A 12,982-nucleotide genomic window follows, 5' to 3' on the forward strand; every position below is an offset into this window, starting at 1 on the left:
CTTATATTTGATTTTCAATACTTTCATGTGTTTATACCCACAAACATTGCTCAAGTTATAGTTACTGTTAACTATTTATTTTAGTTTATATCACTGATTTGTCTAGGCTCTCTGACTCTTCTTAAACTAAATATTAGGTAACCAGTCTAAATTAGGAAGACAGAATTATTAGCTAAGATTAAAGTTCACGATATTTTCAGACTCTGTTTGGTACTTATTAATACATTTGTAACTGGGGTGTTTAGTATCTTTGATACCTTCCACTACTTTTATTGGATGCAGGCAAAATTTCATATCATACAAGAAATACTTGGTAAATTCCATTCTATAGCAGCCATTAGTAAAAGGGGACAAGCTTATGATGCTTTATTAAATGAACTGAATGAGGAAAGACAACAATGTCGTTCCAATATGAGGAGAATGTTTAATAGTTCATTTGGTGCTACTTTCCTCACGGATACTGGTCAGGAATCAGCATTTGCCTATCATATCCATCAGTATGCGGATGTATATACGAGTAAACCTGAGAACTTCTTGTTGTATCCTCCGGAGGCATGGTTTCATGTACCATTTGATATCAAAATCATGCCACATCATCTAAAGGTAAGTTAGTTGTTGTTGGGTACATCACATTTTCATTATTCTTTTATAAGGACCTCTAGTTTCCTTGTCTTGGCTATCGTCAAGAAGTTTCATTTCCCTGCATTTGGTTGCATGTTTAAATTTTGAAATATGTGTTCTTCTAAATTCATTGAAATTTTGAAATTTCTAACATCTAACAATTGGCATGTTTTATAGGTCCCATCAAGTCTTTTCAAAACACCCTAGTATCGTCGTCAACCTTGCTAAAGAACTAGATTTACACAGGCGCAATCTAACAGATTGATTTAGGTTCAGTTCAATAATTTTTATGGTTTTGTATGGGATTTTCATTCCGTTTCATTTATTCTTTTTTCATTAACTTTTTGGTCTCTCCTCCCGTGATGATCTTTTTCCTCATTTGTATTCCCTTTTTTGCCTATGATTACAGCCACATTTCTCGGCATGTATCGTAAATTACAAATGTAAATAATTCATTCATAGTGAATGGGTTGTCACTTGTCATATATTGACTTCTGTAGCAATTGTGGATTCTGCTCCTCCAAAAATGTCATAAAAGGATGAAAATAGAGTCTTGTGATATAGTACCGCAATCATTATATTGGTTAACTGGAATTCTTCCAAAGTGGGTTTGAACGTAAAGGAATCTTTAAATTTTTCTTGACGTAGTTGTTTATTATTTTTGCAAAAGCACTTGAAAGACAATCTTGTAAGCCAGTTTGTGCTGCAATTTCTTGTTTGATTGTATTCCATTAGCTCCGACATAGTGATCTCGACAATTTTACATATTTTGTTTTTATAAGTCTATTTGATTTGTAAAATGCGAAAGGCAAAGGGAGTTGTTAATTCAGCATCACATGTAATATCCTTTATCTCTAAGATTGTATCCATTTGCGAAGATTCTGATGTAGTAATTCATGAACCATGGATACGTACTTCACAGCGTTCTCCCATGGGAAGATTCTGATGAAGTGAATGCTTGGATGTCATGGCGACGCCAAAGTATTGTGGTAAAAATGAAATGGATTAAATCTAGAAAGTTGTTGCTAGCTTCAAATTGATGATATTTTTTCAACAGATTGGGAAATACTTGTTGTAAAATGTAATAAGATATTCTGACTAGGTTTTTTAATACGAAACCACCACAAAATATAATAGTATTTTGAGAACAGCCATAAATTATTTTCATAGAACCACCACAAAATATACTGGTTTTTTGGAAAACCACCAAAAAATTTTATTTTTATAGAACAGACATGAAAATATGAATCTTTTACTAAGTCCCACCAAGTCATAATTTACATCATTACTTTGTTAAATAATAAAGTTTAATAACATAAATGCCCATTATGACAATTTTAGAGAGGGTGAGTGGGGATATTTGTAGTGAATTAGGAATTTTTTGAGCGAGTTAATAAAGTTCTAGAGGGGAATAACGACTTCTTTTGTTTTTTGGATAATGAGGTGACTGGGAATCGAACCCAAGATAGTGGGAGTCATATTGGAACATTCCAAGCATCTGGATCATCAACGGAGCTCAGGTGTTTTGTTGGTTTGAGAAAATATAATAATAGATTGGTTGGTTTTACCATGAGGGCGTTTAGGGATTTAGCATATTATTTAGTTTAACATAATATAGATGCAAAATTAAAATTTGGTGGCACTTTGTTATTGATGCATATTTTCATGATGTTTCTATAAAAATAAAAAATTTGCGGTGATTCCCCAAAAAACGACTATAGTTTTTGCTAGTTCTATGGGGTTTTTTTATGGTCTTCCGAAAAGCCACTATATGTTGTGGTGATTTTGTATAATTAATCCTAAAGTATCACTAAGCAAATGCACCACTAATTTGCTGGCAACAACAATTCTCCAATTTTGGTAATTGCTTTTCAACAACTCCTTAGTATAACTACACGTCTACTGAAGTTTGAATACAGTTGGAACCGTGCGAGGCAACAGTAACTCACATCTTGCTAGTAATATAACAGTTAAAACCAGAGTCCAGAGGGAAAAGTGGAGCTCTAGCTAGATATTTGATTCTGACCGCTACTTGCTTCAGTGAATTTTGTGTTTGCTGGTAGCATTCTCGTTGAAAATATTGATCCTTTGTTGCACTGTGTTAGATGTTCCTCAAGCTTCCAGCAGATAGAGCTATCCATGTTACCTGCAATTTTAAATTTTCAAATGAACTCATTTATATTTGCATCCACTTTGAAACTTATTACAGATATTGTTCTAGTCAGGCTAAAGATTTGAAGTTAATACGGTACTTTACATCCTATACGCCAAAAGAATTACGTGTCAAGAATCTTCATATCCCTCTCAAACCTCCCTTTCTTCTTTTTCCATAGGTCCTGGGACACCCACAAAATGCTAAAAGCCCAACCAACCAAAAGTGTGAACTGTAATTCTTTTAAAATGTAACCCAGTAGTTGAGGTTAATACCATTGCACATTAAAACCTTTGATTTTGGTTGATGCATAGTAGAAAATTGCATGATAGTGCTCATAGTTTGGTCAGTATAAACATTTCTCAACAACTCAAATGAAAACGAAAATGTCAAATATAGGCGACTAGCCACCCTCCATGACGAACTTTGGTAAATTGCACTTTATGCTACTTCAGAATCCTCTCAAACAATTGAAAACATGTACTTGCAAAGTAACCCTTTTACTATACAAATTTTATTTCATTTCTTGTGTCGTCGTAAACTAATAATCTGTTACGTCTTGCGTTAAACAGTAGAATGAGAAAATATCTACATAACTATACGCCATCTCAGTAAAAAATCACATAATGCAGAGAGTATGCATCTTCTTTTCTGGGATCCAGGACAAACATAGTTGATATTATCTGCAGTTCGTCCTGTTTTCAAAATATGGCACTCTGAGAGCACAGGGCATCAGCCACCAAAGCATTTGTCAGAAGACTGCAAGTTGAGGTCAAATTGAAGATGAAAACTTAAAATCTCTTCTCATGGTTTTCAGTCAGTATGGTCCCTCTCGTCTATTGTATCTATAAGATTAAATTCCCGTTCCAAGCTCCACACCGATCCATTTAATTTAGTGGTTTTCAGATTGTACTCACGGAAGTATCCATTGTAAGTGATGACGAATATAGACGCCCTGTCAAGAAGAGACAAAAGAGAAATGGATGTTTAAAACATTATACATTTTGCACAAGGCAAGGAGCAAACTAGCTTCAAGTAACGGTAGTTAACAGGATAATAGAATACCCAAGCAAAAGAGATGACGAGATCTGCATCAAGAACGGCTTCAGCACAACATTAGAATTCTAGGTCATTAGAGTTCTAAATTTCTAAGTACTATGAAATTGAGAAGACATAGTAAAATAAGCTTACATTTAGTCTGGAATATTAATATGGTTCGTCGTCTAACTTCATCAGAGATTTTGGTCGTAGGGGGAGAAAGAAGAGGGGAAAACATAAATAGTTTCCTATTCGATTGATAAACCAGCAACTGTTGGATAGAATGGTAAACTAGTGATCTTCACTTGATTTGGGGGTAAACAAATAGCACTATTTTGAGGTACTTCTCGAAATACCAAATATCAGGGGTAGATATGTTAAAAACCATTTTTCCTTTTTTTAAAAAAAACTTATGTCTAAGAAAATGAACCTTTTTACTTACTTGAAACGAAACATTGACTGCTTCAAGTAAAGAATCTTGCGAGTTGAACTACACTTTCGAACATAAGACTTGAGAGGGAGCAATATGTGGGATCCTATGTGATACATAAAACCCTCACATAATGCATTCAGGATTCGGTACGTGTATTAATCCACCTCTGGTTGAAGTCGAAAAAAAAGAAAAGGCAGTTTAGCATTTTACTAATGCTTAATCCCAATTATATAAATTTCTACAGATATATGGTTTCTAGGTAACATACATCATGGTATATTTAACTAGTTGTTCTACATGAGTTTGTTGTGTCTGTCATGGAATTTTCTTAGTATTGGATTTACAAGCCTGAAGGATATAATTGACAATGAGAAGAAAACAACAAAAACACAAAAACACAAAAAAGAAATCGTTATTTCATTCACCACCTAACCATTTACTGTAGGGGACCAGTACTTAATGAATATACTGGCAGGAAACTTCTCACCTCAAAGATCCAACATTGGTAGCACTTAAGCTTTTGTCTACGCTGTGTATCAACAAGGTACTGCTTCACATGAAAAATTGACTCGTTATAAAAGGAAACTTAAGAGACAAGCAGAACAAGCTGAAAAGGAAACAATAATAATGTCTTGTCACCTTTTAACTCCTACAGGAACAACATCATGAATGACATGATGATAAGCAGGTTCCAAGGCCTCATTTATTGAGTCAGGGATCACTGAACCAAGCAATGTATTGGATCTTCGAGTCCGGTGATCTATCATAGATCCGAGAAAAAAGATATGCAAAGAGCCTGATGAGCTAGCAGCCACAAGAACATCTGGAAGTTCCATTGATGGTCCAAAAGAAAGTGAATAGATTGTTGAAGAGTATGCTCCTCTTCTAAAACTATATGACTGCAATAGAAACAACAAGATAAGATTGTTTAATACACAACTTTAAATTTTACTTTAAAACACGTACTAGATATGTCAACTATTTAATACCTGTGTTGCTTGTGAAACAAGATGCACTCTGATTATTGTTCCTTGTTCTGAAGCTGTTGCTAGATACATGCCACTTGATGAGAAGACTATGGCAACCAATGGCGAACGATGAGCATCAATCTGTTGCAAATGTCACCAAGGAACAAAAATTAAAAAAAATAGATAAGAAATTGACATACATGAAGGGAAACAAGGCAAATAGTATTTTGTTTCACAAATATCTTTTAGTTTAGCTTGATAAAGTAGATGATACACTTGTCAGAATGAACACGAAGTGAATAAGGCACAAACTGATGGGTTGGAAATGAAGCGAGAAGACCCAAACTCATCTATTTTGCAAGAAGTGAATTATAAGAGAGAGAATCAGAAGCAGGGAGTTAGACCATCATAGTAAAGAATGACAATAAGATTTCATAATAGCCTAAAAAAACTCCTTGAGTAGCAGCTTTTTGCAATAAGAAAAAGTTACACTTGCATTACAGTAGTACAACCTCCCTGCAGATGTGCAAGAGCTTTTTCATTATGAATGTTGCTCGCCTTTGAGTGTGTGTATCTAGTAAAACCCAAAACTAAAAAGAGGGGAAAAAGAAATCTATATGAAAGTTGGCAATAAATTTATCTGGTGAAGTCAACAAAACTTACGGCACAAACTCTTGTTTTCTTGCAACGTTTTAAATTCCGAAATTGAAGGAATGTTAAGCTACAGCCATATGCAATGTTATCAGGTGTGACCGCAACTAGCTAAAATCTGTCAAAAAGAAAGATAACAAGAACCAAACTGATTATAAAACTGCTGAGCAAAAGCTTCAAGGTTCAAATTGTAAGCTGGCGAAACTAATGTGATTTGACATAATTCCCCAGGATAGAACGGATATGGATATAAAGTTATAAATACTGCTAAGTATATAAAACTACATAATAATTTATTCTGAGAGTTTTCAAAGTAATGACAAAGACCAAGGTTTTGTCTTTGAACTGGCAGAGGAAAGATGTTAAGTTTGCAAGATTCATGGTGGAGATACCAATTACCAAGTAACTTTACCATTATTGTGAATTTTCATTGCATGCGCGGGAAAGGGGCCGAGCATGGGTTAAGTTACCTGACAAAATGATTGCAACTTCATTGTGTTGTATATTAAAGCAGATCCTTTGGTTGTACTTGCTGGAAGAGCCAAATAGCAACCCTCTGAATTAGGAGCAAATGCACAAAGCCCTGGAACAAAAGTTTATGTCAGTGTTTATTATGAATATGAAGAAGCATGAAAGATGTCAAAAAGTTATTAAACTCTAATGAATTATCTTTATTCCCAGGAAATTTTCCACATAAAGATGCGTAGTGAAATCTTTAAAGCAAGAACATTATGGTGCTCAAGTAAACATCTAAAGATTTTACATAATACCAGTAGATTATAAAATGAAGACAGAATAGTGTTATACACAATCAAGATGCAGTCCAACATCATAGGGACAGAGCTTGACAAATCACTTACATGTGTCTATTACATAGCAAAAATAGCTTAGAAGATTTCAGGTTAGCCTTCTTGGATGTTTCAATACAGCATTCACATATGATGCATACTCTATCATTCCTCAGTTATACTTTACTTTCATCTCAGATCTTTGATCCAACTGATCCGACCACCTTACTAGATCTTTGATAGTTTTACGGATTAGCAATCCATAGCTATAATCAGTTAACCACTTCACCTACATATATGAATATCACTAAACTAGAGAGATTCATCTCATGTAGGAGTCTTGCCTAAACGTTTCGCCTTTCAATAGTTAGCTCTCCTACAAGATATGATTTCCTTCGTTGCTGTCAATTGCAAATAATTCTTAATCAGTGATCACAACAATTGATTTGCAAAACATATCATCATAACAATTTATGGCATGGTTTGAATTGTATCATCGACCTTACCTTACTAACAGTAAAGAATGCAAAACTTGTCTTATAGTTTAGAAGGTAGCTGCTAGTCATTTAGGACAAGAATGATGTCTCAAAGACAGTTCAAATGTGCTAATGCTTGACTTCTCCTCCATAGCAGTTACCAGTTACCACAGAAACTTGAGGGATCAAGTATTGCAGAGGCATATCTTATGCATTATATCAAAACTCAAGGAGATTGGTATGCTCTCCTAATAGCTAATCCTCTTTTTGAACCAATCTCAAATTAGTTTTTAGCCCCTAAAATATGGTGTGAAAAGTCTCTCATTGTTTGCCTTCAATTTTTTAGATTTTCAAAATGATCCTATTAGGAAGGTCTTCAAATTGTAACTGCATAATCCAAACGTCTCAAAAAGTGGCAATCTACATCATTGTTGCGTCTAATTATGCAGCACACGGATATATCCTCTAATAGAGACCTTATAGTAAGTCATTTCCTCTAGCCTAACCTCTAAATTTCTACAAGTAAAAATTAAGCAAATCGAGAGATCTAACTAAGATCAACTCCCATCTCCTTGAAGGAGAGGAAGTTCGTGAAGAATAATCATGATAATACCATTTCCACTCTGGAAGTTTGACAAGGAGCAAAAACTCTCAAGAAAGCATGTCTTTAGAAAGATACAAAGGTTAAAAGGCATAACTTCAGGAAGTTCTACTTAACTATTTTGTCAATTTTAATCCTCGCTTACTGATGCATGACAAGTTAAGATTGAGTTCATTTTATTTGGTAATTTAGTTTGGATTTTATTAGGAATTTTATTTTAGCCGATAGGAATCTGCATATTGAGAGTTTATCCTTTTAGACGTTTCTGTTAGATATTTAGTTAGGATAATATTTTCAGTTTTATTTGATACGATTTAGGTGATTTGATGTTATCTTTAGTATTAAGTTTATTTTATAAATACGTTGTAACCTCCATGAGAAAAGGACATTGATGAATAAAATGATGGTTATGTGAGAATTTGAGAGTGATTCCTTAGGGTATGAAGTCATTTATTTATAGGTTAGATGCTCTGAGTGAGTCCAGTCTATCCTAATTTATTTGATGCAGGACAAGTTAAGACTGAGTTGATTTTATTTGGTAATTTAGTTTGTATTTTATTTAGGAGATTTTATTTTAGTTTATAGGAATTTGAAGTTGGAGAGTATCATTTTATATCTTTCTGTTAGATATTTGGTTAGGATAATATTTTTAGTTTTATTCAATTAGATTCTAGTGATTTAATATTATATTTAGTGTTAAGTTTATTCTATAAATAAGTTGTATCCTCCATGAGTCCATGTGGAAAGGACAAGAAACAGTGATTGATGAATAGAATTATGGTTATGTGAGATTTTTGGAGTGATTCCTCAAGATGTAAAGTCATTTATTCATAGGTTAGATGTTGTGAGTAAATCCGGTCTATCTTAATTTATTTTTTATCTTATATTTCTGACACTGTGAAGTGGTTACTGTTTACCAGCACTGTTTATTCATCTTCCAGCGATCATCCGGTCCATTTTCCAATGACATTTCTATTTCAATCAGAATCCATTCCCTGTCAATTAGTATCAAAGCAAGTTCATGTGGTCCATAGTTATTATGGGTAAATATCCGCTTCCTCCTTCACAACAATAAAATTTCAATCCATTAAAGTTTGGTACTTTATCTTATTTTTATGGCTTTGATGGATATGAGGAGCTATACGATTTTGAAGTCTACATTGAAGGATACATTTCTTATTTATGAAATCTCCGAAATGCAAAAGTACTTGTATGCAAAGTGTAGCTTCAAGAAAGAAGCTCAAGAATGGTGGTCTCGAAATTATTCAGGTTATCGTTCAACTATGCTTTATGCAAGCATATGAAATTTCTTTTGAAAAGGAGATTAGGGGTGGAAATGAACCAAATAATAAACAAATAGTTTGATAATTATTCGAGTAACTATTCAGTTATATTCGATTTCGTAGTTCATTTACCACTAAACTAATAGTTTTTAGTATTCGAGTTTATTAACAAATAGAATTTAACCAGATGAATATTCGACTTGTTTGCCTATCAAATATTCGTTTAAAATTTGATCACTTATTATTTGTATCAGTGCGCATATGATGTCATATTTTTAACCCACTTATCAATTCTACTTAAGTTTTATGTACTGCTTTTAAGACTTAAATAATCTTAAATCTGTTTTCTAATAAAATTTTTGATTTAAATATACATATATTATATATTATAAAGGAACAATTTTTATTTATAAATTTAAATACTATTTAAAATCAAATTCTTTAGCGGAACAAATGTACTTTGATATTCAATAAGTATTCATGAATATTCATGAATATTTATCAAATACCAAGTATTCGAGTTCAAATTCGAAAACCTCCATATATGAATATTAGAGTTCGCATTCGAATTCAATAATTTTAAATAGGTATAAATATGAACGTCTTAGTATTCGATTCGATCATTTACCACCCCTAAGAGATATTCTTGTCGATCAACTAGAAGATATTATTATTTCTCCCAAAAACTGAAACAAAACCAACACTAGTATTCTGACTCCAGCCAGATGTCAACTTGTAGTCTGAACCGGTGTTCAATTAAAAACCAGAGCTAGATCCAAAGGCAAAATTGGAGACTGGACAAGAACCAAAGGTCAAGCAAGAACGTGAGCCAAAAGTAGATGTAAATTAGAAGGACAACCCAAAACGTGAACCTAAATTGCAGCCAGAAGTATATCAAACAATTCTGGAGCAAGAGCCTGATGAGGATCTCGAACCAGAATCCAAGCAGAAAGTAATCCAAATTGTGAGCTCGAATCAAACACAGATCCAAAATTTGAAGTGCAATTCGAGATACCACCAATATGTAATAATCTAATAATAGAGTTTGTTATTTCAGATCCATCGCCACCTACTAAACATCTAGTTTTATAGCTCATCCTGAAGATACTACAATTCGTGATAGAATTCTTCCCACCAGCGAAAGGAGCCATTGTACTCTCCCATTATAAAATTGAGGTTGAGTTTTCTCCAACAACTAGAGATTTGATGCAGGACAAGTTAAGATTGGGTTGATAATGTTTAGTAATATAGTTAGAATTTTGTCTCATCATATTTTAGGAGATTTTATTTTAGTTAATAGGAAATGAGTAGTTTGAGATCTTATCTTTTAGATAATTTTCTTAAATACTTAGTTATGTTGATTTTTAGTTTTATTAGATAAGATTTCAGGATTTGATGTTATCTTTAGTATTAAGTTTTTTTCTATAAATAAGATGTAATCCTCTATGATGACTAGGCTATTGATGAATGAAAATTAAGAGGTTAGAAAAAAAAAATTTCGAAGTATGTGAGTTGCTTTAGGCGTGAAGCCATAATTTCCAAGGTTAGATGTGTGTGAAGCCAGTCTAGCAAAGTTATCTCATATCTTTATTTATCGTTTGCATCTCTCTCCTAAACTAAGCCACTGCCTCCTATTTTAAAAAAGCAAAATAAAATAATGTTCTGAGGTTACTGTACATAGGTTATTGATTATGGGTACTATTCATCAGATGTTTTCCTGGTGCTTTTCCGTTCCCCGGATCATCATCATTGAGGAGCAAAAAATCATCACCCTCATGGATCAGTATGGGGTTAAATTATTTATATGTAAAGGAGGGAAACCTATCTCGCACTGAATAAAACACAATTATTTGTCAAGTATAAAATTGAGGCACATGATAATCGGCCAAAAATTCCTTTGACAAGATAACTTGTGAAGCCTAAACTCCAGCCTATCAAGTAATCATATATTTCAACACATAATCCATAACAACTTCATATTAAGTCCAAACTTGTGTCACCTATCGATACATATATTCACTGGATATATTTTTAATTTGTATATATAGATCATTAAACTAGAAGCCTTATCTAAACATGTATTACAAAAGCTCATTTATGTAACCTCACTTTATTACCAGTATATTAGTTAGATAGGATAAACAAGATAGGGCCGACCCACGTAAGTGACCTCCGTTATCACTAGGGAAAACAGCATAAACATATAGAACTCAAAAGCTCCTCTATATGCTGTATACATATTACAGTAAATAAAGAACAATATTAAGATTGTGAAACAGCATAACAGAAGACTTCCGGTTATGATGCAAAGAACTATCACATGTAAAACATTATTTATCCAACAAAACCTATGCATTCTATGGCCCCAGCAAAGTTAAAAGACTCCAGCCAAGATGTATAGGATGAATAAGTTAATTATAGAAATTCTGTAAGAATAATCGTTAACATCAGCTAATTCTCTTTACCTTTGGTGTTTGGCACAGTATCTATCACGTCCAGGATAGTCATGCTGTTGAAGTCATAAATATAAGTCTTATCCTGCAATACAACAACAAGCCTGCAGTTCATGTGATTAATTGTTGTCAATGCAGCTAGATCATAAACATGAAGCATTCAATATTATTGAGGAATATTTCCCGAAGAGGAACCAAATCATAAACGAGGAATATGTTAAACAGTTTATGGAAAAATAAAATTCTAGAATGTAAACATGCAGCATAATAACACCCAGAATGCACACAACAGATTAGTAATAAGGTGTTCCATTTCCTTAATGAGACCTGTGAGGTCAAGACTCTAGGCAAACATACATGCAGGTGAAAATCACAGTATCAGGAGTATGTCAAGACACATAACATACCATTCATATTATTTATGATGGATCATTTGTTATCTAGTGAACTTGAGACTGAATCAGGACGAACATCCTCATCTGTGACAGAGAGACTTATGGATCGGGTCGATCTGCCAACTTATCTTTTTTCCACCTTTATTGTCCAACTGGACCGTATTTCTGGTTTGATTGCGTAGCAGTGACCCACGCCACCCACGGCCAAAAAATACGCCAAGAAAAAGAATTTGTTGGGTGAGGAGAGGGAGGGAGTGGTGGGGTGAGACCATCCAAGCAGACGTGTTTACGCTGTGTGAAAGGCTATGCATATGTATGTTGTGTATTCGAGATACGTTTTTTGCCCCCCCCCCCCCCGTAAAATAAAATAAAATAAAATAGAAAACCCCAACCCCTTTTAGGTTAGCAGGCGAGTAAAAGATTCTTTAGTTAAGTGACGAGCTCATATCAACAAAAAATTGAACCGCTCATATTAAAGCAATTAGAATGCAATACTAGCATGCTATGGAAATTGATCGAGAAACTAATAATTCATGAAGGTTCAACAAGGCGAGGACTAATTAAGAGAGGAAATTAACCTCAGAAAACTTAAATAATGTGAACTTCAAGCTGCCCAAAACTATATGATTGCTAAAGAACTTTACTACATGAAAGAGTGCGTTACAGAACGTAATCGGTAATCGGGTACGGTGTAACGCGCAACATACTACTGCGTGCACGAGACACGGCAAATTTGAGAAGATAAAACATAGGGACACGGCCTAACATATATGTGTATTATGTATAATTTATGATCGTATTAAAATTAATTAATTTACTACGAGACAATATTGTTGTTTTTGCCTAAATATCCGATAACACCGGTATGTTTTTCCCCCAACCACTTCGGATAATATGTAGAGGAATCTCCCTTAACTTTCAAAAATATCAGAAAATACCGCTTTCCGATTTAGGGGTTAATCAGAACAATCTCTCTTTTAACTTTGAGATTTTAATCCTAAACCACCATAATATTAGGGGGGGTTCTGATAAAATTAGAAAGTTAGTTAGGGTGGTTTTCCAGATAAATTGATAATCATTCAAAAAAAATTGTTGGGGGGGGTGCGGGGGGGGGTCTAGTACT

The 12,982-nt window shown here is 33.8% G+C and overlaps 2 protein-coding genes across 3 annotated transcripts in view; one reads left to right on the top strand and one right to left on the bottom strand.

The window, feature by feature from the left end:
* On the top strand, positions 251–1,182 carry LOC109843251 (5'-nucleotidase domain-containing protein DDB_G0275467-like). The gene is made up of 2 exons (XM_020412181.1): positions 251–603; positions 799–1,182. Exons 1-2 carry the CDS (start codon positions 277–279, stop codon positions 826–828), a joined length of 357 nt encoding a protein of 118 aa, XP_020267770.1. The 5' UTR covers positions 251–276; the 3' UTR covers positions 829–1,182.
* The window catches only part of LOC109840534 (autophagy-related protein 18b), a 13,016-nt gene continuing 3,299 nt past the window's right edge, over positions 3,266–12,982 (bottom strand). For both annotated transcript variants that reach the window (XM_020409210.1, XM_020409208.1), the window contains exons 5-10: positions 11,477–11,568; positions 6,334–6,446; positions 5,234–5,353; positions 4,884–5,143; positions 4,732–4,791; positions 3,266–3,728 (exon numbers count right to left, since the gene is read on the bottom strand). In XM_020409210.1, the coding sequence (XP_020264799.1) occupies positions 3,587–3,728; positions 4,732–4,791; positions 4,884–5,143; positions 5,234–5,353; positions 6,334–6,446; positions 11,477–11,568 (787 nt within the window). In that variant the 3' untranslated portion in view covers positions 3,266–3,586. The remainder of the gene's footprint in view (positions 3,729–4,731; positions 4,792–4,883; positions 5,144–5,233; positions 5,354–6,333; positions 6,447–11,476; positions 11,569–12,982) is intronic.

The sequence above is a fragment of the Asparagus officinalis genome, chromosome 5 (assembly GCF_001876935.1).
Source record: "Asparagus officinalis chromosome 5, Aspof.V1, whole genome shotgun sequence".
Taxonomy (NCBI): domain Eukaryota; kingdom Viridiplantae; phylum Streptophyta; class Magnoliopsida; order Asparagales; family Asparagaceae; genus Asparagus; species Asparagus officinalis.